Source organism: Peromyscus maniculatus, chromosome 12 (genome assembly GCF_049852395.1).
Source record: "Peromyscus maniculatus bairdii isolate BWxNUB_F1_BW_parent chromosome 12, HU_Pman_BW_mat_3.1, whole genome shotgun sequence".
In the NCBI taxonomy this organism is placed as follows: domain Eukaryota; kingdom Metazoa; phylum Chordata; class Mammalia; order Rodentia; family Cricetidae; genus Peromyscus; species Peromyscus maniculatus.
The window spans coordinates 25577991-25604886 of NC_134863.1; the positions used below are offsets into that span (position 1 = coordinate 25577991).

The window sequence follows — 26896 nt, forward strand, 5'->3', positions numbered from 1 at the left end:
TTCCTCTAGGATTAGAATGAAATCTACAGCATTTCTCATTTGGAGGAAGGTTCTCCAGATGAATGTCAGTGATTACGACAATTATCTCTTCTGCCCATAACGTGTAAAACTAGCACATAACTGTCGCCATAAACTTGTTTTAATGTTTTTTCCTCAGAGAGTTTGGAGTAATCTAGACTTTTCTATAATTTGTGTCATGTAATAAACTCTGCCCCTTACTCTGAAACTCATTATTCTGTTACAGTTCTGAGTCCGCCTTCCTCTTTAATTTCCTGAATGATAAATTCTTATCCGGGTGGCGTAATCTTTGCTTTGCTAAGGTTAAGCCATTATTTTGCATTTACTTTGACTCCTTATCATCTAATCCTATTGAGTGTTACAGTTTTAAGACGTGGATTATCAAGGACATTAATATTTAGTAGGCATAAGTGCAAGAAAATTGAACCAAATCAATTGAATTTATTATCCAGTTTTAACCACTTTTCTGGTACAATATTTATGCTTAAATGCACAGGAGGATTTCAAATAAAAATGGATTTTAAAATTGAGCTTCTTTCTATGAAGGCCACAGTTCTTGAAGACTCATTGGTGCACCCAGGGCATTAACAAATAAGAATCCAGTTTACTAATAAACTACACTGCTTTGAGACACTGTTTGGCTCTCTATTCAGAATGTTCTGGGGACATTTCCCCCGAAAAGAAGGCTGTATAAGGTACAAATTCTGACCTTTCAAGGGAAGCCACCAAAGCTAGGCTTAGCATTATCCTGGCTTGGCCAGGACCATTCCAGTGTATGAGTGCTTTTCTAGCTTAATATCAATAGCCCCCTCTTTCACTTTTCCTTTTGTTTTGTTTGAGATAGGGTCTTTCTATGTAGCCCAGGCTGGCTCTGCAATCCTCCTGCCTCTGCCTCCAGGAGCACTGGGATTATAGGAGTGGCCACTACACTTGGCATCCCCCTCGCCCTTAAAAATGTCTCAGTTTATACATCAAATTGCATCACCATCTCACCAATAACTATTTTATTTTCCTTGTGAAACGCTTGAGCTTTCTTTCTTGGGTTCTAAGAAGGTAGATTATACTCCTGCCCCACCCCCAGCAATCAGCACAAAGACCTGCAGTAACACTGGCGCATGGAGAAAGCCACACTAGGCTGCTTATCCTCCCTTTAAAATGGCTTGCATCTGGCCAGGTGTAGGGGTACATATCTGTAGTTCCATCACTTGGGAGGCTGAACATTAGGACAGCCATGAGTTTGAGTCCTGCTTGGGCTACATAGTGAGTTCAAGGTCAGTCTGGCCTACATAGTGAGAACTTGTCTCAAAAAACATTGCTTATATCCTCTCTGTCATATTTTTCTCTTGATGCAGAGCTCAGACTAAACTTGGAGCCACATGGAGCTTAGTATTTTAATACACTGTGGCAACATTTCCCACTTCTTCTCAAAGTTCACTGAGCTACATTGGTGTGCTGTACTTGGCCTGACTTGTCAGATATTTGATTAAGAGACTGGAAATGTAATCACTCAATCCAAATATTTATATTCAAGGAGGAAGACGACTAAGAGTTATCTCTGTCGAAATCCCCCACAGCTTCATGCCATGCTCCTAGTCTGCTGCCTAAGTTTATAGAGCAGTGGTTCTCAACCTTCCTAACACTGTGACCCTTTAATATAGTTCCTCGTGTTGTGGTGACCCCCAGCCATACAATTATTTTGTTGCTACTTCACAACTGTAATTTTGCTACTGTTATAAACTGCAATGTAAATATCTGACATTCAACCTCTGTGAAAGGGTCTTTTGACCCCCAAAGGAATCTCAACCCACAGTTTGAAAACCACTGCTGTAGACACTTGACCACTAAGTACCTGATTATAACCCCAATCTAGATCTCTCCTGAGGAGCTCCACCACCATTGATTTGGGAATGCCAGTCAACTGTAACAGATATAAAAGTGCTTGCTTCTGGGTAACTCTTCTGTAGCAAATGACTTGCTTATACTCTTATGTGTACCGTACTGTTTGCTTTTCAATCACAAACCCCGGACTAACAACCATCCCTAAGAAGATATGACATATCTTATGGAAACACAACATTCATCTTAACACCATGTTTATATACATGTAGAATGGCTTCTGGAAAATTAAATGGTTGAATTCAATTAATATTAGTTTATAACAGGCTAGCCATCAGTTGCATTGCCACATTAAAAGATATTTATGAGCAGAGATAATTAAGATCCATTATTTTTCAGCCACCATTATGTGAAAAGCTTTGCGGGTGGTCATCTTAAAAGGAAACAGCCCCGCTGTAGTTCCCACACACTCAGAAGCAGGCAAAGTTCTACACTGAACCACATGTAGCAAGGATCTGAGATTTTTTAATTCTTGGCCTCTTTCCCCTCTGGTGCTGAACTTCTTTTGATTTTAATATAGTTCCACACCCCATTTCTATTCTTCCTCAGCCACCACTGCGAAGCAATCTGCTAAGACTCTTTGGGAGGAGGGGGTCCTAGTAGGAAGATAATTGAAGGGATTATTTAAAGCAAGGCAACATTACTTTATCCTCAGTGGGATTTTCTTTTAAAATCAGCTCTTAAAAAGTCCCAGGTGGTACATTTCCGGTTGCCGTTTATTCTTCAAACATGGCTGCTGCCGGCATTACTGAACGGCCACGCTCACCATGCAAACTATACGGTACCATCTGTGGCAACCCTGGTGCTCCCTGTCAAAAGCCAGGTTCTAACCTAGAATCCAAGAGTTTAAAAATATTCCACTTTACTATTGACTTGCACATCTCTTTATTCTCATTTCTCATGTCTTCCATTGGAAGTCCTCTAACCTTTTAGCTTTGTGTTTCTCACCTGGTACATAGTTTGTAATAGGTAAAAATCTCACTGGACCAGGGCCTTAAGGCACCAGGAGCAGAAAAGTGTCTCATTTGAAGTATGAAGAGAGGACTCCTGATACCTTGGGGGCAAACCAGCACTCTGCCTGAGTGTGAAGGAAGTTCCTGCACTGTGCCACTAGAAAGAGCCAGAGCTCCACCACCTGAGGGGATGCTGGCATCTCAGGCAGCCATTCTACCCGAGGCCCAGAGGCAAAAGGGGGAGCAGAAGACAACGCATCCAGATTTGGGGGTTACCTCGATGGCTAGTTGGAACTGTTCGTGCTCCCGCTGCAGTTGCTCCGCCTCCGACAAAGAGCTGGCATTGACCAGGCTGGCGTTGAGCATCGACTCTCCATTGCGGATCCATCCCAGAACCTAGGCAGTTGGGACAAGCACACAGGTGAATGGCCCTCCCCAGTTCCTCCAAAGCTGTCGCTTTCCCTGTGGGCACTTCAGAGGGCTATCTCCGAGTCTCTGTTAGAGAGAAGATGTAGCAAGGACCTCGCCCAGTTATTGTCCCAATCTTCCCAGTGTCTGGTGTCATAAGGCATGTACTGTATGGACCAGATATATTCTCAGCTCCACATGTCACTTCCTCCTTGTATCTATCATTCTGCTGTCCCAATATCCTCACCAAATTAATTAACACCACTTCATATGGCTGCATTTTATGCATGCCTTTGGTTCTTTCTAGAGCAGAGAATGGTATACATAAATTCCAATTGTTGGTATCTTTTTCTATCTGTTTTTATTTATTTATTGAAAATTTCATATCATATATTTTGATCCTATTGCTTCCCCTTCCCCAACTCTTTGTTTTTAAAGGGCCCAATAACAACTTCTTGAATTCATCTACACCTCACCCCTCTTGTTAGAAACAATCTTACCTCCCTCTTAAAAATGTGAACTCCCCAAAGACTAGAGCAATCTTCTCATCAAATTTGAATCTCACATGGTTCACGTAATAACTGCGGCACAGTAATGTTTTGAGAGTCATGGAGATTACCCAGGTCACGTGTGAGCGGCAGATCCTTACTGCCTCCATCCACCTTACATAACAAGAGCTTACAAGCTCCAGGGAGCAAACAACTCCAGGCAAGGCCAGAGAAAAGGAGGAAAATTCACAGAGTAGATCATTTGCAAATGGGAAAGTACTATAACCAGCGTCAATTACCCAGTGTCCTGAATACCACTTCCAGGTTTCCTAATAAGTACTGGGGGGGGGGGGGGGAACGACCTGAAGTGGAAACTATCAGGAGAGAGGGACCAAGAGCCAGCACAGTCTAGAGAGTTCAAGGAAATAGAAATGTTGCAGTTATCAGGCTAAGCACAAATAATCACTCCAGAGGGAAGACCTAGGCTCTAGACCTACCTGGTGTGTGGTCACAAGAACACTGCCAAGCGTCTTCTTTTCTAGGGAGCCTGTGACTCTTGCTTGGTGAGGAAAACAAGTTCTGAAATTTCAAATCACTGAATACCATCTGTATGTCACTCCTTGTAAAGGAGAAGACACGACAATCTATTCCAGGTTTGATCTTAAGCTTTTGTATTTCCCTTCACTTTCCTGTGTTGAACAACTACAGAATACTAAGCCTGATCTCCTGACCCATAACTCTCATAGGTATCTTGCAAATTTCATTCCCAAGCAGAAACCGAGTAACACTTTATTGTGCTTAGATAACACGAGAGATAAATCCTGCTGGAGCTGGGTGATTTGGATTGAGATGTCAACTCACGGCCAATCTGGCAGATTGTGGATGAGATGCCAATCTGTAATTAGCTGCAGGAAATAACTGTTCATCATGTATGTGTAAAATCCTTGTTGTCCCTGGTGGACTGTGGCTGGCTGGTTAGAGGTGCTAATGACTTTCAAAACTGCCTGTTAATCTGGGTCCATGCATTCATAGACTGCATGGCCAAATTCTTTGTCTCTTTGGAAAACGGAGCTCATATTGTACGTTTTGAACTATGTCTCTCTACCATGTTTCACTGCTTTCTGCTTGCTTTGGAGACTCACTCGTGGGTGTCATCAAAACACCTTCTGCACGTGCATTGCCAGTCAATGTTAGTCTAGTCCTCATTGAGTCTTGCTAGAATATGTTCCTCTAGTTCTAGCCATGTCAGTTGTAGCTACGGGGGGGTGGAGATACTCATTTACCGGCATTCCCACCAGTAATGCCACATATTTGAGTATCTACTTCTTTCAGTAAATCCTAACATATTTTTGTTCACCTGTATTTCCCAAATACTGTTTACAAAGGCATTCTAGGACTGCAGAGTCCTAAAGATCTGACTTTAGGAATGCAGAAATGCATGGAAGTTTACGCGATGGCTGTAATCCAGACTGGCACTAAGCGCTGAGTCAGTTCTGGAAGCAGAGCTGGCGTAATGAGCAGACGTAGCATAACACCTGAAGTCGGAAAGCCTGACTTTGTCCCTTCCTTGGAAGATCACTCAGCTTCCCTGAACCCCAGTGTTCTCATCCGTGTCTGGATAACCCTCTCTTTCTTTCTGGCATCACAGGGCTGAGGCAAAGCACCAGGGAACATTAAGTTTGATGATAATGATTGTGTGGGTACTAGTTTTGATTTTCAGTTTGAAGCAAAGATGGGTCGCGCTGTGATTCTTCAGTTATAATTCTCCCAAGGAGGAGAAAAAGTCATTTAACTCCATTCAGTTATTTAAATGAACTTTGTTGGCACCATTTGGATGTCGGATTAGTTTCTTAGGTTGCTATCATTATTCTTTGTGCTCAGATCACTGTTGGTGTAACTTTCTGTTATGAGGCTCTTTCTGTTCTTCTGCTTTGTTAAATTTGCTAGCTATTATGCCCTGAGCATCCAAGTGTGTGCCAGGTAGTAGGAAAAATACTGTATGTAACTAAAATGAGAAAATATTGGCTCTATTAATGTCCAACTGTGACTTTGGAAACACCATTTAATCAGAGGTCGGTGTTCTCACCTGTAAAATGTGTATGCTTTCCTTCACTGAACAAAAGGGCTAGGCTAAAAATAAAATCTGTAATGCAAAAGCATTTTTTTTCCAAATCACAATAGTAACATTTCACACCAATCAACTGCAGTAACAATTTACTTAATGGGTTAGTATTTTGGATGTAAAGTGTCTTACAGGCTCATGAGTGTGAACACTTCGTTCCAAGATGGTTCCCACCACACCGTTTGGGAGGAGGTGGGTTACAGGGTAGTCCTCAGGGCGTTAACCAGTGACCCACTTCTTGTTTACATCAAGCTTCCTGAGTGCTGATGCCTTTTCTGCCTGCTGCCATGCCTTCCTACCATGATCGACTGTAGCTCCCTCCAACTGTACACCAGGAGAAACCCTTTCTCTTCTAAGTCTCTTTTCTTAGGGTAGTTTATCATGGCAAGGAGAAAGCAACCAAGACTTTAATGGAGACAGATATCTTTAAAGGTCCTTTCCTGCTCTAGCAACTCACACTTCTTTAAAACCCAAAGATTGTCCCTCCAACCACGGGGCTTCAGAAAGAAACTGAATGCGTAGAAACCAGAGACTGGGAAGGATACTATTGTTTGGGAACTGAAGGGCTAGGCCAAAAAATCAGCTTAGTCTTTCTTTGCTTAGTGAGAGAGCTAAAAACACAGGCCTATTATTCCCCCAGGTCAAACGGGGCTCAGATAAAGCTAAAACCAGGAGGAGACAATGGCTGTCTGCAATTGATGATGCCCTGAAGCTGGGCAGCCCAGACTGGTTCTCTTGTAGGTTAGAGAAATGGCTTACAGATGACTCTTCCCCAGGTCATGCCTACCATAAAGTTGTCCTCAAGGCAACTGGCTGAATTGTCACTGTAGATGACCTCTCTTAAGGTACGGTTGTTTCTGCAACTCCAACCTCAAAATAACTTCTTGGCTCCTTAGAAGTCTACCTTCAGAATTCCTTAGTTCTGAAAGTTCATGAGGTTGTGTGTGTTCATCGTTTATGGTTTTATAGGCTGTGTCCATATTCCTTATGCCTTCCTCATTATCTCCATTTGGAAACAATGTGCATTTGTTCCTCTCACTTGGCCCTGCCCCAGCTCCCTACTAACCCTGACATTCAGTCATCAAAACTGAACACAGTACTCATCACAGAAGTACAAGGGCAGGGTACTATTTTTCTTTGTTTTGAGTGTCTACCCTGATCATAAGCAAATTCTGGCTAGATTTGGCTCAAAGAAGCAATCCAGTATTTTACAAATCCACGTTAGCTCAGTTCAAATGTTAAATACAGTGCTCTGCAGGAGTACATATGGAAATGCATTATTTTCTTTTATGCCATTAAGTCATCTACCTCCCCAAACATCCTGAATTTATCTGATAGATGTGAGGTCATCTTTACCACAGGCAGTCATTTTCCTGGAAGAAACCAGAGAAGTCCGTGTGGTCTGCAGAGTAATCTGGGAGGCATGCAGGTGGCCTGGGAACCTGGATGGTGCGCTGAGATCAGTGCAGCTGTTCCCTTGATGGGCTGTGTTTCTCCAGAGGTGTGTGTACTGCCTATCTCAGATACATGTGATTACCAAGGAAGAGACCAGTGGCATTCATCAATTTCATTTGTTTGGAATAACTAAGATAAATTTCCATCTAATGTTTATGAATTCTTCATTCTTCAAAGCTTCACCTTAATATAATTTTGGGTAACTACACTTAAGATTATGATGGCCACATACAGTCAAATCTAAACCTTTAATGCATGAGCTCCAACAACAGAGCTATGTCATAATACACTGTTGTCCCTCCCATTTTTGGCCTCATTAATGGCACTTTAATTAAGGTCTCTCTCTCTCTCTCTCTCTCTCTCTCTCTCTCTCTCTCTCTCTCTCTCTCTCTCTCTCTGTCTTCTTCCCTCCCTCCCTCCTCTCCCTCCTTCTCCCAAGCCTGCATCTGAACTTAGCTTCACTGATCAATACTGACATCTAAATTAACTCCTTTTTCCAAGTGTCAACAGCTTAGAAATCAGCATTTCCTGCTCTATCAATTTCCATCAGACACAAATGCTTCCTCTGACACTGGATCAGATGGATCCTTGAGGAAGGAGCCTGTCCTGACAAGGAAAACAAGCCTGATGAACGAGGCGTGCTGGCTTAACCAAGCAGCAGTCCCCTGACGCCGTCCTTAGTAAAGGCCACCGCGGGGTTCCGGAGAGTCAGATGAATGTATGTATGCTTGCTTGCTTGATTTTTGTTTTTGAGACAGGGTTTCTCTGTGTAGCTCCAGCTGCCCTGGATCTCGCGCTGTAGACCAGGTTGGCCTTAAATTCAGAGAGACCCACCTGCCTCTGCCTCTGCCTCCCGAGAGCTCATGTAGATCTGAACTACGATTCCCCTGTGAGTCATCCATGCCATGCCTCTGAGAGGCACCTGCAGAAAGCAATTCTGTCCTCTCAGAATTATGAATGGGAGTACAACATACTGATAGTCATTGACGCTGGAGCGATACATAAAACAAAAGAAAACCAGAACTTGAGGGTTTTCTTCCAAGTCCAACAGGAACGCTCTGCTCTCTGCCTTGTTTGAAAGTTCATTCCTGCCATCTGCTGCTCATGAAAAGGACCGGCATGGGCACACAGGTAGACTTTGACATGCTGCAGCCCTGGTGACCTAGAGCAGGGCCACTCTCTGTGGAGCCCAGGCTACCCCTGCCTATCTTCTTAGACATGGTGAGGCCACGGAAGCCCGACTGTGCTTTGCTGTTGGCACCCTCCTGGGCCCTGTGGAGGAAAACCCCGGATTTTGGAGGTGCACGTTCTAGCTAACAACTCAAGAGGTCTCTGCTGTGCTTTAATCCTACCGCACCCCAGTTTTCTCACTTGTAGACAATACTTTTCCTCGGGGGCTCCTTAAGATCTTTCTTTTCTTCCATATGAAAATAACACACCTGCCATGACTGTTGAGAGTGTTACAATTTGTACACACGTTTGCATACATGTCCCTAGTCTCAGCCCGCTGGCTTTTCCACCATGTCCTCCATATGAATAGCGGGTCTTCCTGGAAGCTCAGGTGGGACCCTGGTATGGTTAGGCTGAGAACGGCTAGGTGGCTCAGTGACCAGGCCAGGTTTGTGACTCCTAGATCTTCAGTGCACACGTGTGTGAGCTCCTGCTGAGTGTGGATTGGAAGAGAGGGAGAATGGAGATCATGTCACCCAACATGACAACCTTGTAAAAAGTTGGCATCAGCAGGGGCCATCGTAAAGGTAACCTACTTTTACCTTTTCATGAGCAACAGTTAAATACAATGATGTTTATGCTCAGTTGATTTCAATCTAAGCTCCAGTCACCACTGCCCATACGAAAAAAAAAATGTTTAAGAGTAGAAGATGCTTTTCCACCTAGAATAACTCTGGAGGTGGAGCTTGGCCCCAAGCAGCTGGGCATTGGGTCCCTTAGGAGAAGGTGGAGCAGGCGGCAGCAGCCACTGAAGGAAGGTGGTGTCTGCCCTGCAGGAAGGCATTCCTAGATCCCTGGAGGGTGGTGGTGTGTTCTTTCCTTGTTGTGACTATTGTCTGGGGACCCTTGAAGCTTTAGTGGCCTCATCTGAAAAATGGAAAGAGTGTCTGTCTCAGGGAGAAGTTGTAAAGGTTCCTGGGCACAGAGAGGGCACACACAGAAGAGAAACTACTGGCGTTTCATTCCCTCAGTCTCACTTTGTCCAAGAGAAGCCTCCACCCACGCTTTACAATAACTGTTACTTAGTCTGCGGATGATGGCAACATTTACAACTGCATCACTGTGGATACATTTCTGGAGGTCTGAGCATCCAGTAAAATGCTTGGTATAATTCCTTGTGCAGATAAGAACCCACCCCACCTTTAACATTAACTTTTACATGGCAAGAAAATGTTCTTGTATGATACATACGTATGCATACACACGTGTGTGCACGTGTGAGTGTGTGTGTGTGTGTGTGTGTGTGCGCGCGCGCATGCACGCGCGTGTGAGCATATGGAGGCCAGAGCCTGATGTTTGGTGTCTTCCTCAGTTTCTCTCTATTTTCCATGTGGATACTGGGAGCTGAACATGGGTCCCTGCAAGAGCAACAAGTGCTCTTAACTACTGAGCCACCTCTCCAGCACCCCCACTCCCCCACTGTTTTCTGAGCTAAGGGAACTGGGAGCTCACCAGGTCAGCTAGGCTGGCTAGCCAGTGAGTCCTAAGGATCTGCCTATCTCTGCTTGCCCCAACCCCATCCTTGCTCTGTGGATGTACTCTGCTTTGCCTGCCTTGTTTGTGGGTTCTGGGGGTCCAAACTCAGTCCCTTATGTTGTGCGGGAAGCACCTTACCCATGGAGCAATATGCCCAGTTCCCCAAAGTGTTATTCTAAGAACCGTACACACATTGGGAATAATGAGAATTGCTACCACTTAATCGTTACTTACCAGTTCTGTGTCAGGAGCTGGACGAGGCACAGAGGTGCCCCAAGGAGATCAACCTGACTCTACAGTGGAATGGGTTTCCTGAGAAAGGATTTTTATTTCTCATGGAATAGGTGACAGCATCAAGCACAGGAAAGGAGAGAACAGATTCAGGGAAGAACACCAAGAATCCTCTGGAATGTTCCTAGATGACAGGATGGGACAGGGACAACGCATTTATAGTTTGAGCCGTTGTCCCACAGGGCCTTTTGTGACAACAGCCAGGCTTGCAGCAATCAATCCAACTAATTTACACCCCAACTTCTCTCCTAAGGCTGGGTTACTCGGAGGGCACGCCCGTGGCTCTCTGTGCCTCCCTTCAAGAGGGCAGGTGCCAGGCAGGCTCACCTGTTTGACCTCAGCCTGAAGGTGCCGTAGCTGGAGACACTGTTCTAGCCGCTTGTGGGTCTGCTCCGCATTGAGCTCCAGTTCATGCTGCTTCTCGTGGAGAAACTCCAGGAGCTCCTGCACCTGAGCTGCTAGGTCAATGTCTTTTTCACAGATTAACTCGATTCCTGGTTTTGGAAGAAAAAAAAAATGCAAGCAATTAAAAACCAGGCAGCCTGGTGGTGACATTGCTTTACTTATGTAAGAAAGCTGGACTTTGGGAGGGGCCATTATCGGCCCTCTCCCAACCTCTACACAGCTCTTAGTGCAGCTGGACAAATCTCGTCATTAGTCCTTGCTTAGGATGCTAGGAAAATGCCTCCTCTTTAGGATGAATGAATCCTTTGTCCAGGAAGCAATTTTCAACCACGACAAGATCAGTTCCCTTTCATAAATGGGAGAGAGAGGGTGCTGCAACTCTGGAAGTCCACCCTAGCTAGGCAAGACAGCTCCCGGCAGCACCTGTTTGGAGACTTGCCAACACCCAGATTCATAAGCAAACCTCTGAATCATCTTGGAAATGATAAAGCCAAATCAAAAAGACCCTGTCTCAGGAACTCCTGCCAAGGGCATATTCTATTTTAACTGGTTAGATATGACTTATGATGAGATGAAAGTAACTACTTAGGTCTCCTAAGAAATCAATGCCTCCTTCCAAATACACACGATAAATATTCCCAACAATACCACAGGGACACTGAATGTTATTCATTCAGAAAAGCTGTCACCTTTAAGTTTTGCCCACACATGGAGCTTGCTCATCGTTTTACTGACTCAAAATAGTTCCAAGGCCAGTCACTTGCTGACACGCATTTCCAGTGTCTATGAAGGTAGCACCCAACCTAGAGAAATAGCAGGCCTGTAATAGGCATGCCAGTCAATACCTGTTAGCCAAAGGCTGTGGCTCTGTCCTGCCCGCCTTCCTGCCTTGTTCTTCCTGTGTACCTCTCCTGACACGTTAGTGCAGATATGCATACTTTCATCTCTGCCCATTCAATGCTATCATCATCAACAGGGTCCAAAGCAGCCTGCCTCAGGAGGATTACTGATGAAGTCAGATGGGGTAAAGGGACTCATTTTAGCCCATTTCTTCACTTACTGGTGGCTAGAATTTTAGTGGGTTTTTTTGTTTGTTTGTTTTGTTTTGTTTTTTAGCTTGCCAAGTCAACATGAAATGTGTGCTAGCTCTAGACCCAGTCCTGAGTCAGAATCCTGATCTTGAGCAAGTCATCCTAACTCTCACACTTAAGCTGGGATTTTCCACAGTTACCCACCTCCTACACACGGTGCATGAATAGGTGAGATGATGCACATAAGACGCCTGTCACAAACACATGTGGTTATTGTGTACATGTCATGCCCACACAACCCATGTAGATCAATGTTTACACAACATATATAGACCCTACCCCTAGTTCCATGGACTTGCTAGCTTCTCTGTATGACCTTAAACTCACAACTTTCAGCCTCCTTGCATTCATACCTTCTCAGCTTCTGTCCAGGATGCAAACTGTGACCTATGCTGTTTCTTGATTATGATTATCTACTTGTATGAGGGTTCAGTCATGCCCTGGTTCCTAGCCCCAGGAAAATTCTAACTTGGGACTGCTCAAATATTCCGATCCGTGACTCGACTTGGTCATGTAGCCTCACTGTTCAGTCCACATCTTTTCTCTAGTTTCTCATCCTGTAACCTATGACCCAGAGCCGCTGTGGTCTTGATGCTTATATCGTGTGTGAGATACAGAAGAATAGGGTCCCAACCAACAATGGGGTTAATATTAAAATCCCAGCAGCTAAGTTCCCAAAGGAGCACATCAAACTCCACATATGGCCACCTACAGAATCAATCTTCTTTGGGAGATGTCTCCATTACCCTGGCACGCTATCAGAAGCTCATCCCTGCCTCCCACGTGCCTGCATCTGCATCTGGGAAGCACAAGGCATGTCTGCCCACATGAGGGAAAATTCATTTCTGGAGGCAAAAATAGTGTTTTATATAAGGACAATATGGGAGAGTGGGAAAAAATATTTTCTGGTGTTACATGATAATAATTTCAGTATCTTTTCATGTTTACTTTTTTTTCTGTGAGTTTCATAATTCTAAGTCCCTGCTCCTGAAATATCCGTGGGAGACAGAAAAGAACGGCTTGTTCTTTTGGCAGCCAACCCCCTCTGGTTACTATTTTCAGTCACCAGGAGGGTGGGTGAGGCAGGTAGAACATCTCCTGGGATGAAATAAAAAGAAGAACCAGAGCGATTTCTACTCCTCACGGCTTGGCAGGGGGGGATTGACCTCTGACCCTATGCTGACTTTCTGGAAATGTAATTTCAGAACCATCTCTGCTTCACTGAAGTTACAGTGTGGCTCTACTCCAGATCATTTTCACCCCATTGCATCTCCAGTGTTCAATATACTGGGCTTCCTCTCTCTTTGGGAGGGAGGGGACTGGACCCTGCCCCATCACATGCGAATGGCTGCCCAAAGTTAGTGACTCAACGAGGAAGCCTGTGCAGCACATCACTGAGAACCAGCACCCCGAGACCCAGGTCGTGCAATTCCGTTTGTCACCCTTGTTGTGGTCTTATGCGATGAACACAGGGAACACAAGGGATGAGGAGAATGGCCACTGCACCTCCACATCCTCAGTTATAGGTGGAGTGAGGAGAGGAACATGAGGGCGCATCCTTGCCACATCCAGAGGAACTGATCCCACGCTCTTCCTTCCTCTGCTCCTCAACACACTGGCGCGAGTTCCAGTTAGAGCCCACCATCTGGAAGGGATCCAGACATCACCCGAGTAGACTGCTTTTGCTGTCAACATTGCCCTCAATACAATGAGAGACCTACCTGTCCTGCATAGGGGCTCAGTAATAATGCGAAAAGACAAGTTATTTATTTTGGTCATCAAGGAGTGGGTATTTTTATATTTCTTTTCTTTTCAGGGAACTGGTCCAATTCCCCCTCAAAGGCAACTTCCGGTACTTCGCTCATATCGTCTCTGGAATGTAGGCTCCCTGACGCCAGGGCCATGCTTGTTCCGTTCACGACTGCCTCCTTTCCTGTGTACTCGACACGTATTACTCAGGCATAGCTCTGACCAGTGAGCAAGCAGGCCTCTTTAGGGACGAAGTGGGTTTATGTAGTATGTGCAGAGCTCTGAGGAGGGACAGGCTTAGGTTTGAAGCTATGCTCTGAAACCTGTTAATGGTAACAGTCTAGGCTCTGTGCCCTCTCCCAAGCCTTGGTTTCCTCATCTGTAAAATGGGAATCATAACTAATGACTGATGCAAGGACTAGCTACAGTATATATGGTATCTGGCATTTTGTCAGCTACAAATACTCATTTTCCACTGCGTCCTTTTTCTTGAGGGAAATTAATGAGGATATAGTGCTGATTACTGATGGGACTGCTAGGTGGCTTATAAATATAAAATCTAATGACAGGCATTCATGTACTTGCTCAATGTATAGTGTTATAAACTATGGTGTTTTGAATGTTACTAGATTAATGCTTTCGCCATGGTTCACACTGGATTCACCTGGAGAACCACTAAAAACCACCGTGTCCTGTAAACACCACAGACCTAGAATCTCTGGCTGGCTGGAACTTGGCCATTAGATACTCATAAAGCTTGTGAAGAGTCTGACAACAATCAGGGTTCATAGCCACTAGACGGGATGACAGCGGCCACAGCCCAAGAGGCAGGATTCGCTCTAAACTCAGTTGTGGAGCACTTTGTGTTCAGCTAATAACCAGCGGCATTCTATTTTCCTGGGCGTCCAGGTCATGGTACCATCTTACTATTTTAATTTGTTTGTGGAGCTAGAATTGGACCCAGGACTGTGCATAAGAGGCAAGCGTTCTGCCACTGGGTAACACTCTCAGCCTCCGCCATCACTTTAGTTTTCTCAGGAAAAGAGACAACTCTGTTAGGGGCTTGAGTCGGGCACCCCCGGCTGTATTATCAGATCCAGAAGGTCCTCAGCTGTTTCTGTTCTTAAATATCTGTGCTTGCCTCACATAGGAAACACATTCTCTCTTTTCTCCACCCCAACCTTTATCTTTCTGTGCCACCCCCCGTTTTTTGTTTTTTTTTTTTAAAAGTCAGGTTTTTAGATCAGCATTGTTGACGCTGACATTACCTTGGAACAGAAGTTTAAGGACAATCTCAACCCACTCTAGACCAATTGAGGATGACTCCCCAGGCGCTGAAGCCTGGACACTGGCGTTTTAAAAATGTTCCCCGGGCAATTCTCCATGTGTGGATCTGCTGTGAAGCACTGGCTTACATCAGAGTTCTCTTCCTTTCTGCTCAGCTCCAATAGCTCCCATCGCTGCTAGACCCAGAGTAGCTTTCATTCTGAAAAAGCACAGCCTTTGCATCCTCTTTCCATTGATGGCACAAATAAAATGACTTGTGCTCTATTATTTTTTGCCTTCACTTGCCCCACCCACGCTGATAGCTCATTCTTGTTTAATTTAGCAAATGCCATGACTGAGAATTTGCTATGTAGAAGGAAGGCATAACACTGTACTAGAGGCTGCTGTGTGGAAAGACCTCACTCCCGTCGCTGAAGAAGCTACTGGAAACCAAGTAATCCCAACAGGATGCTCCGTGGGCTGGAATGCAAGCACAACACTGGATGCGTCAGACCTCATTGGATCTTTTCCACACTCTTGTATAACCTTACTGCATCCTCACTGCGACCCCAGGTCGTAGGTTATTTTTCCTCAGAGAAAGGCGAGGCTTTGGGGGAGATGGGGTGACATGTTCCAGGACACAGAGGTTGGAAAAACGCCTGGGATTCATCCCTGTATTTCCTCTCATATTTGTGTTCTTAGCCTGCGTGCTCCAGGAGGCTCTCCAAGCAAGCACAGTTTAAGTGCGTATTTACATCAGACCCTGGTGGTGCAGGCATGGAATCCCTGATACTCAGGAGGCAGAGACAAGAGGATGGCAGGGTTCAAGACCTGCCTGGGCTACACAGTGAGTTCAAGGACAGCATGCAACTTAGTAAAAACCGGACCCCAAATAGAAAACGCTAAAACTTAAAGAGATAGAGGGAGAATGCTTCCCCAGCAAGTGTGAGGCCTTGGGTTCAAGCCTCATGACCACCAACAGAGTGTTCAACTGCTGAGCTGTTATTCCCAGTAGGAACAGTAAACTCTAAACATTACTGACACAGACTCTGAGGATTGTTTTGTGTATATGTGTGTGTACCTGTGCTGTGTGTGTGTGTGTGTGTGTGTGTGTGTGTGTGTGTGTGTGTGTGTTTGGAGGCTGTAAGTTAACACCGAGTGTCTTCCTCTTATCATCTTCCATCTTATTTCTTTGGGAAAGATCTCTTCTTTGAGCCTGGGGGCTCACTGATTGACTAGATTGGCTAAAAAGCAAACTATGGGAACCACCCGTCTCCCTGCCTCCCTGCCCCTTTCAATGTTAGGATTACAGAAGTGCGCCACTGTGCCCTGGGATCCACACTCAGGTCCTCATGCGCTTTAACCACTGAGCCATCTCTTTAACCCTCCACAAATCATTTTGCAAACTTAAAAATATGATGAAAAAGGGGAGCTTGATGCTTTCCACCACAAAAGCCATGTAGTCGTAAGTCACGTAGCTCCTGTCTTGGGACTAAGGTCAAATGTCACAGTTTGCTGGATACAGGGCCTGGGTAAAAATCACTATGACAGGAGGCTGATTCTGGCAAATGAGAACTGAAAGCAATTTGTAAACCAAGTCTAGACTAAACAGAAGAGACTAAGATCTAATGAAGAAGAAAGAGGATGCCCCCAGCCAGGCTGCTCTTTGGGCAGCAGAACTGGACTTGCAATTTAGAGAGTGTGTTTTCCTAACAGCAGAAACTACTACCGCCCAACCTGACAGACAGACAGACAGACCTGAGTGAGGAATGAACGGGAGCTGACTGGGATGGTGTTCCCGTTTCCCTGATTCCTAAGGTGGACGGGGACTCACACCAAGCCTTTTGGGATACTGTTGGGATACTGTTGGGATACTGGGGGCTTCCAGAAAACCTGACTCAATGTTATGAACGTCACACCTGAAAATAAGCACATGCAAATTCTCTAGTTCCATGAACTACTAAAAATAACCAGGCATACGCCTTCATTAATTTAGCAGAGAGGGAGAAAAGTCTTAATTTTGATCATTGTCCTTATTTTCTGGTGCAATTGTTTATTTTTACCTTTACTCAAAATATAGCTCATTAAAACAAATAGATGACGCCAAGTCATCGCTGCCTCAGACCTTTATCTCTGAATCCTGTATTGCATTCCTCAGCCACGTCCTGCTCTGGATCCACCGCCACTCCCCACCCTTCCCCCAGGTCCAGTGTGACCCTGACCTCCTGCTGTATGCTCAGCGGGACACAGACCCTTCTCTGCAGAGCGGTGCAAAGACAGAGGGCCAGCCTTTCTAAAACCCATGGATTCATTTCCCTTAAGTCTCCCAGGCTCTGCCAGACCGAACAGCTAGTTGTGGTAGGCGGAGGGGAACAGCCAGTCTCAGTAGAGAGGGTGGAGGGGGGCCAACCAAACCTCTTTCAACAAAGCTCCTATCTAGAACAGGATATTGTGCGGGTGGGTAGCCCATCTGCCTGGGGGTATTTTCACCCACTCAGCCCTCCTGGTTAAGATGGATGCCAAGCACAGCCAACCTCCAGTCACAAGCAGTCCTCGGAGATTGCCAGCTCCCAGCAGCCTTTCTGGTACCTTGGGTATTTGGATCCTGGGATAGAAGTTGGCTTGCTGAAGGTCACATCAGTACACATATCCATTTGAAGAACCATCCAGAAAGATGACGGGCGAGCATCTGGGTTGCTCTGCCCAGCCTCTCTTCCAGTTACTGTGTATCTCCAGGCTTCCATCCTAGCTGGATGGCCAGCTACAGAGAACATCCTTAAGGTAGCGCAGAGCTAAACTAACGCCTGAGCACAGATGAAATTCTCAACCATAGAAAAGAGATCATCACGGTTCCCTATGTTCCTTACTCTCCCTTTCCTGATGAGGACCTGAAAAGACACAGCTGAAATGTCAGAATACTACATCTCAAATTTCAATGAACATACAATCTACCTGGAGATTCTGTTAGCACACAGATTCAGACTCACATTCACAAACATCTGCTCACAAACCTGAGCACTGCCATTCTGAAGAGTCCCCAGGCAGACTGCAAGCGAGTAGCCCTTCTCAGTGGGCTGCACACTTAGAGTGACCTGTGTCTCACAGACAACCGCATCCTGCTTATGACACTGATGGAAATTCATGGAATGATTTTGCCAGTGAACAGAACTCACTGGGTTCTCCCCTCTTGGGTCCGAAGTGATGTTCATTTGAATGGCAAACAATACTTACTTTTCAGACCGCCAAAATAAACACAATATTGTAAAGTTCAGTAGGGCTTTCAGGTGTCCCCTGACAATCTCATTTCAATGTTCACATCGGAAGGCACGTGACCCAACTGTGCTTTAAAGAGGTGACAGCCTCAGTCCAACTGCTCCAGCCTGGATAGTAAGGAACGTGCCAACAGGCCATGGGTGGGGATGGCGAGGGGGGCAGAGGACTGGGTTCTAGCACTGCCCAGTTCTCAGAAAAGATGAGTGCTTTCTTTTGCTCCAGACCACCAGTCTTCCTGGATTGCTTTGGTTCTCTCTCGTTCCAGAAAATGGAATCACATATTTATTGCCCACGTTTTGAATAAATCTTGAACAGAAAAAAGCCATAAATGCCACCTTTTCCTAAGAAGCTATAAAATTACACGATCCCCCATAAACTTTTATCAGCGTTACTGAAACTCATCCGCAGACCAGTGATTAAAAAGAACATCAAAACTCGAGGATTCTGGGAAGTCTAAGCCAGCGATCAGGGGACCGCCTACAAGTTAGCAGAAGGAGCAAGGACCACTGCATCAGTGGGAGGGTGGCGTAGGAGCTCACTACCCACTGCAGCGCAACTCTCCAGGCTCAGACCACTCTTGGTTTGCTTCTAAATGATCATTTTTTTTAAACGTGTGCTAATTTCCATCACTGACTCTTCCACTCTCTCCCGAGTCCCCCGAGACTCTATCTCTCGTCTCATCTTTGCACACCCTAAACGTGACAGCCTTACACCACGTACCTGAGGCTTGCACCTCCATGATGTACTGGTGCAGGTCCTGGCCCTGCTGGATGACCTCAAAGGTCATGTTGTTCATGGCAAGCTTCCGTTCCGTGTGGCGCTGTAGCCGTTGCTCTGCCAGGGTCAGATCCTCTGTGTTGAAGTCATTCATCTGCCGGAGCAAGTCCTCATTCCAGGCGTCCAGCTCTGCTGTCACCTGGGAGAAGCACCATCAGCATCAGTCCGAGGCTCGCTGGGTCCACAAGAGGCTGCTAGATTGCAGCTCTTGGCTGAAACCATTATCAATGAACTCACCCCTCACTTTCCACTTCCCCAATGTTTTCTCAGGGTGCAATGTTTATAGCAGCAGCAAATGAATGGCTGTAAGCATTTGTGCACTGAACTATGGTTTCTATAAAGTTTTGGCATATTCATCTCATTGTGACCCTCACAATGACCCAATGAGGCGGGCAGTATGGCAATCTCCAGGTCTGCCTTCTAGAAGAGGAAACTTGACTCCCTCAGAGAGATGGAGCAATGTGGCTGAAGTTTGCCTTGGTAGGGACACAGTAGTTCAGTTCTCCCATCTGCAAAGACCTTATCCATCGTCTCACAACTGTTATATACAAATATTTCACAGCTGAAGAACCCTTCAGAGCTAAGTAGTTAGTGTACTCCAGAAGGCAAAATTGGGGGGTAGCGAAGCCTGGGGAATGGTTCAAGGTGTCATCATCAGTTAAAGGGCTAGTGAATATTAAAGCCCAGCCTTCCCTTCTGGTTCCCGTGTTCCATTGTGCTAGATTCTCTCTCTTCATTACAAAGGCTGATAACTGAAAAGTGTGACCGAACCAAATGTACATGTAAAACATGCCTCTAGAACCATGGTTCTCAACCTGTGGGTCCCAACCCCTGGGGGGGGGGGTTGAATGACTCTTTCACAGGAGTCACCTAAGACCATTAGAAAACACAGATATTTACATTATGACTCACACCAGTAGCAAAATTACAGTCATGAAGTAGCGATGAAAATAATTTCATGGATGAGGATCACCACAACCCGAGGAACTGTATTAAAGGTTCACAGCATTAGGAAGGTTGGGAACCACTGCTCTAGAAAAATCAAGCTGATTATAATCTACCAAAAGCAGTAATGATGCTAACGAAGCCTGGAGCATGTAATAAATAAAAGCCTTGCCCTGATGTGGATTAACTAGTAGTTGTTCATGCGCTATGCCTTAACTCAAGTGATTGCACCTAGTCTGCTTTCAATTCTCTGCTAACAAAGGCTATGTCCTCCACCCCCTCTACACTCTCTGCAATGAACCATACAGAAGGAATTCCAAAGCACTGAATTACATTATTCCATGAATCAAGGTCTCCATGCTGTCTTCTTGTGTCACACCCACAGTGAAGGCGACAGCAGGTACGTCGTGGCCATCTTTTCCGAGGAGTGGACATGAAAGTCTCTCTGGGTCATACATTTGCAGCATGTCCCAGTCACCTAAGCACACCTAAGTCACCTGGAGCTCCAGTTTAGTGGTTTTCATTATACCGGGTCTCATCCCAGCTGACAGGTAGCATCATTTTTCTAGTGCCCAAAGACAAGTTGTTCTAAAGGCACCAGAGGGCACCAGGAAGTAGAAGCCCGCTAGAAGCAAACGCAGTGCAGCTATATCCCAAGCTATGGCCATGCAGGCTGGGTCGGGACAGCATAGCAGTCCTTTGCAAGGGGCTGCGTGTCTGGGCCAAAGGATTCCATTTGTTGTCTAATGGTAAGAACCTTCTAGGAAAAACGGAAACCGATAAAAGCACAGTAGCTGTCTTTGAAGTGGAGATACAGGAACTGAAGAGTTCCTCCCTTACTGCTCTGGGTTCCCACCTCCTGCCCCAGATCTTTTCAGGTCAACCTAGGCAACTGCTGAGCTCTGCAGGAAAACCCAGTCCCTATCTTTTGTGGAGGAGACCTGGAAACCAGCGGGTTAGTAGGCAAAGCAGATTCCCGATGGACCCTTGTCTTTGAGGGACACTTCACTTTCTAACTCCAGATAGTGGTTAAATGGAGAATAAGAGATAAATACCTCGTTTTAAAATGTATAAGAGAATTTATAGAATGGACATGCTGTTATAAAAGGGGCATATAAGTAGGCTTTTTCTTCCTGTATTTCAAAATATTAGAATACAACTCACATGAAATGTGCATATTTTGAGCACTCAGTTTTGACAGTTTCATACACTTGGGCGGATAATCATCACTCAAAGCAAAAACACAGAGCCATCACCCCACAGAGCTATTTTTGACCTCTTCCAATCAGTTCTGCCCTCCTTGCACAAGGAGGCACGTTCAGATTTCTGCCAGGTCCGGTTCTGCCTATTCTTGGATTCTTTGCTATGACTGAAGTCGTAGAGTCTAGACCTTTCTGTCTGGCCTTGTGTTCAGCATGCTGCGTTATGGACAACAGTGTTGTGTCAGCCCTCCGTTCCTTGCTGTAAATGAATGGGGTCCACTGTCCAGATGGTTCACAACTTACTCATCCCCCCTGCTGATCAGTGTGTGGCTTTTAGGAATAAGGCAGATGTGAGAATTCTCACTGTTCTTTCTGCAGGCATAGCTTTTCACTGCTTTTGAGTGGAACAGGTTCATGTTTCTAAGCAACTGGCAGAGTTCTTCAGGGGGATTATAACATTTGATGGCCCCAGTAACAATGCATGGAAGTTACTCTTACCATCTTCTGTCACTACTGTCTGTTTAATTTTAATGATATTACTGCATGGCAAGTGATAGTTCATTGCCGTTTGAAAATGGATCTACTTCACGGCGATAGATGCAGATAACATTTTTATATGCTTTGCTGACCACTTGCATATCTACCTTTATAAAGTGTTTTTTTGCTGTCAGTGTTGGGTTCTTGAGACAGAATGTTGCTGTGTAGCCAAGGTTGGCCTTACACACAAAATCATCCACCTCAGACCAAGTGCCGGGATTACAGAAGTATGACCACCACATCCAGCTGACAGATTGTCGTCTGATTATCTATTTGTAAGTCTTCTTAAGATGTTTGAATATAAATTCTTCATGAAATAATGTAGTGAAATAGTCAAAACCATAATTTCAGGTCTCATCCTTGCTTGGAAATATAGGGAACTAGAGTAAAACTAAAACCATGGTACAGAAGGAAGGGCTGGGCCTGCCTTTTATTCCAGCTTTAACTCGTGCTTTGTTTCTATACAAGTGACCCTACAAAGAATATTCCAGATGGGCCCTAAGGCCAGGAATCTCTGCACAAGCTGGTGGTGGGGTCAGGAGATGGCTTGAGGTTGGAGGAAGCAGCTCAGAGGTCCAGCCCGGTGGGACTAAAGCAAAGGTCAAGACTGTCTAGTCACCTGTGTTCAGTTTTACTCTCTGCCTCCTCTCCTCCCCCCTCCCCACTTGCCTATTGACAAAGGTAGGCTGAAGCTGACATCCACAGTGTGGCCTGAAGGAGGAGGTCTGCCGGAGCCTGCCTTTGAACATCTGACTCCCGAGGCTCTCGCTCTGCCCCACTGATTCCAACTGGCAGCTGATTCGTTTCTTTTCCTAGCTTCCTGAGACACAGTCAGCCAGAGCCCCCAGCGAGTCTGACCTGTGTGCACTCAACATTTCCTGGGGATGAAATTAGTGTCTTTCCTGAGTATTTCATGTCCTCAAGGGACATCCTTTTATTGGGTTCCTTTCCACTTTTCCTGGGGTCCAAGGTTGGCATCCATCAGGGGCTCCTTTTGTTCTTTTGCTTCTGACTTCCACCTTACCTTACTGCTAATGAGCAAAGCCAGCTTTCCAGCTGTACCTTATGCCCTCTGTGGAGAATCAGCTGGTTTACTGATGATCCTGAGCATGAGTTCAGCCCCACCATCACCTGGGTACCACAGTTCTGAAACGTCTTTGTCAGACTCCCAGTCTGATCAAGTCCTGATCACTCTTCAGAATACACTCTCCACCTCAAGAGCGTCACAATCTGCCAGGCCCAGAGGCTCACCCCAAAACATGGGGGGGATGGAGGTGGGAGTGGGGGTACATCTGCTCCCACAGAGACAAGACTGTGAGATGTAGAGCCTGGACTGGAAATGAACTTGGTGATTTAACTGTATTTGGAGAGAATTTGGTCAAGCTTGACGCGGAGCCTGAACCAAACGGAAAAGAGACAGAAGGCTCCCAGGAGCACTCAGCTTTCAGATGGCCTATTTGGTTCTTTTCTTCCACTCAGTTAGCTCCAAGACTGCTCAGGGACCCCAGTGGCTCTGGGGCCTCTGTCTTCCTCACTCTCTTGATTCAGAGTTTTAGAATATGATGACTAAATCCAGTGTGGGGCTGAAGAATGAGGCCTTTCTCAAGGAACCCAAATAATGATGACCTCTTTGAGAGATATTTTGGAAAGAATATTGTTCTAACAATGATCTGTTCTAGCGATACCAAGGAGGGAATTAGATAAATAGATAAAACTTTTTTTTTTTTTGAGAAGATAAAAAGTGAGAAAAGAAGCCCAAGACTTTGTGACCGGAACAGATTCACCAAAATCAATATTGTGCTGCTAAGCAACTGATGGACAGAAGTTGCAGTCATCTTGGGCTCTGTTCTCAGCTGGCTCCTCCCATTCCTGGTCTTCCTAGGTATTTAGGTTTGGAGAACTTGTTAGCCCTCTTCCCCAAGTATTTTATTCTGTACCTGTCTAAATAAAAATTTATCTTCCTCTTTTTTTTCCTCCTCCCTTTCTTTACTCCTCTTTTTAAAAAAATCATAAATCAGTGTGGTGGTTTGAATGAGAATGGCCCCCACAGGTTCATATGTTTGAATACTTGGTTCTCAGTTTGTGGCACTGTTTGGGAAGGATTGGGAGGTGTGGCCTTGTTGAAGGAGGTGCATCACTGGGGGTCAGCTTCGAGGCTTTCAAAAGCCTTGCAGGCCATTCTCAGTTCTCTCTCTCTGTGTCTCATGCTTGTGAATCAGGATACACGTTTCTCAGCTACTGCTCTAGTGCCGAAGCCTGCCTCCCTCCCTGCCTGCCTGCCACTGTGTGCCCCACTCCGATGGTCATGGACCCACCCTCTGAAGCTCTATGACTCTTTCTTCTACAAGTTGCCTTGGTCATGGTGTCTTAGCACAGCAATAGAAAAGTAACCAAGAAAATCAGGGTTTTGTTTTGTTGTTTTGTTTTTAACTTGACCTTTTAAAATCAATACGATCTTTGACTGGGCCAATAAACTGTGGCCTTGTGTAAATACTAGGCCAGATTTGCCACTGTAAAATGGTACGCTTATCTTTTTAAAGTGGGGCATTTTGTAGGCCAGTGGAAAATACTTAGTTTTCAGTTTTCACATATTTTAAAGAAGTGTCAAGTCTTTCTCCCGAGGTATTCGTCCAACATATATTGGTCACTCATCCTGTACCTGGCAGAGCCTGAGGGCTGGGCATTCTTTCATCCTGGGCAGGCCACGTTCGTAGCTGTACAGTTTGTGTCTGTCCTGTATTACTGCCTTCTTTCCCGGGACACACAGGCACACAGCATTGAACCTTGATGAGATTATCTGAGCTCCAGACCTGCCAATTCCAGAAGGACCTGGAAGCATCCATCAGGCATCTCTGATAACCTACCGAAAAAGGTGGCTTCCCAGAAGCTGTATGAACGAATGGATTTAAAAAATTTTTATTTTCGCCAGGCGGTGGTGGCACATGCCTTTAATCCCAGCACTCGGGAGGCAGAGCCAGGCGGATCTCTGTAAGTTCGAGGCCAGCCTGGTCTCCACAGTGAGTCCCAGGAAAGGCGCAAAGCTACACAGGGAAACCCTGTCTCGAAAAACCAAAAAAAAAAAAAAAATTTCATTTATTCTTTTAAAGGAAGATGTTAGGGGAACCTCCCAATGATTCTGATATGAGCTTAACGAAAACTTTAGAAGCAGCTATTAAATAAATGTTTTGAAGGAGGCAGACCTACTTCACTGTATTATGTGACTCCTTCTCAAAAATATGCTTAGAATATGCTACTAAGAAGAAAAATTGAAAAGAGTTCCTCAAATAGATATTTTTTTTGGGGGGGAGCGTAGTCAGTATTCAATTCTTTGTAGTCTCACAGTGTAACAAAGTAAGAAAAGGTGACGAAGCTGGACAAGGCAATGAGGTGCTTAGATGGTCACGGCCCACTGAGGCTGTGGAGACTTACAGCTGTGTCCCTGGAATGGTGCGCCCACTGAACACCCCCGAGTCCTGATGACTGAGGCTAACGTTTCAAACATCTACAACCTTGACAGTGACACTCAGATGAAAGTCTATTTTTTTGTAAGTTGTAGGGCTCTGAAAACAAGGGGGAAAAAAGCAAAGAAAGAAGGGAAAGAATGGGAGGGAAGCTATCATTTGAGTTAGAAGAAAAAAAGGCCTTTATATTAGAAGCACATACCTCGAGGGAGAGAAAGGGCAACACAAAGCTAGATAAGTCAGGGCCCCAAGTCACCGGAAAGGCCCTGACTTCCATGATGCACTGGGCGACGCCAGTTCTAGACAGGACACATTCTCATTATGGGCAAGTGAGCCGGCCATGACTAGTTAGAGTCCCTTTATCAGAGGGCAGTGAAGAGCCAGGCCTTTCTAGAATGGACTTCGAATGTGCCTCACACAGAAGAGAAATCTATGGGTTTTCAGACACAGGAGAGATCCGGGATGGACATATTCAAATATTTTTCAAGACTTTGAAATGAAACAGCTTTTTTTTTCTTTTTATCTTCTCATTTTCTAGTTTTCCCAGGAGACAGTGAAGGACAAAAGTAAAAGAGGTCAGAGATTTTGGTTCCTTAAAATAATGAAATCCTGTTTTGTCTTCCTGCTCCTCAACCCTTTTTTTTTTTTTTTGGCTCTGGAGATATTCTAGCTGAGATTGGAAGACATCCTCCAGGGACACCAATCTCTGGCCACTAACCAGCCTTCCCATTTGGTGCAATCTCATGAAAAAACAAATCTTTGGTTGCAGCCTAGCTGGGTCAGGTGTTGCCTATTCTGTGTCCCACACCCTGTGCCTCCCTGTCATAGAATTAGCATGCTGATGGTTCTGCCCATGCGTTTCTCCCAACCTGCCCCCTAAATGTTCCAATAAATGTTCACTGAGCTGAATTTATATACAGGAGAACAGCCAAGAGAGCAATCACTCTCTACCTAAGACACTAACGTCTACATGTACAGTCAGCCGAGCAGTCAAGGTTACCAGTAAGGTGCAACCAGCCTTCCCTTCTCCGGGAAGAAGCTTCCTCTGGTAATGAAAAGCCTTCCCAGGTTCTGCCTGGTCCCCACTCATCCCCATACAAACCTGAGAAGTTAGAGCTGACTGTTCTGGTCCTTACTAGGGTTAATATTTCACATACCTTTCAAGTGCATTAAGCAAACTTTGCAATTATAGACTGAGAGGTATTTTTAAAGACTCTATCTGTGGTCCATACTTTCATAAATTTACGTATTCAGAGTCTATTTTCTTGGTGTCGTTTTGAGTGCTCTAGCAATGTGTGCATGCTCACCTCAAGGAACGCCACAGGTTAGTCTGATTAGAGGACAAGTCTCCCTCTATAAATATGCATCTACACACATTATCTGCACACATATTTTATCAGGCCAGTGAGAACGCTGTGACATACCCCACAGCCTCACTAGCAGATTGGTGTACATCTCGCTCTGATCATGAGGCAGATGGCTTTGTGTGGTACAGAGCAGGAGAGGGCTCCTTCGAGAAAGCAGCAGCCACAGTCACCCCCGAGAGGCTGCCCTTGGTTCAACTGTTCATTGTCGTCAGAGTACTTCAAGTTATTGCTCTTTTCATGTCCCCATTAAATAGATTTATTGATTATTTAGTTTACACTAAACCAACCCTGCATGAAGACACACGGCTTAGCAGATTTCCTGCAAAGAAAATACTGTTTGGAGATAATCCAAATCACGAAAGCAAAAGAGCTCTGAACTTTCGGTCAGCTACAATATGGGCTAAAGAGACAATGGCAATCAAATCAGATCTGTTAAACAAGCAAAAAATAATTGGAAACTATCAGAAGGCTATTTGAAATCTGAAA

General features: G+C 45.2%; 1 protein-coding gene across 36 annotated transcripts in view; it reads right to left on the reverse strand.

Moving 5' to 3' along the window:
- Kalrn (kalirin RhoGEF kinase) overlaps window positions 1-26896 on the reverse strand; it is a 605995-nt gene that overhangs the window by 257493 nt on the left and 321606 nt on the right. For all 36 annotated transcript variants that reach the window (XM_015993393.3, XM_042259218.2, XM_042259217.2 and 33 more), the window contains exons 14-16: window positions 18842-19037; window positions 10665-10831; window positions 3144-3263 (exon numbers count right to left, since the gene is read on the reverse strand). In XM_015993393.3, the coding sequence (XP_015848879.1) occupies window positions 3144-3263; window positions 10665-10831; window positions 18842-19037 (483 nt within the window). The remainder of the gene's footprint in view (window positions 1-3143; window positions 3264-10664; window positions 10832-18841; window positions 19038-26896) is intronic.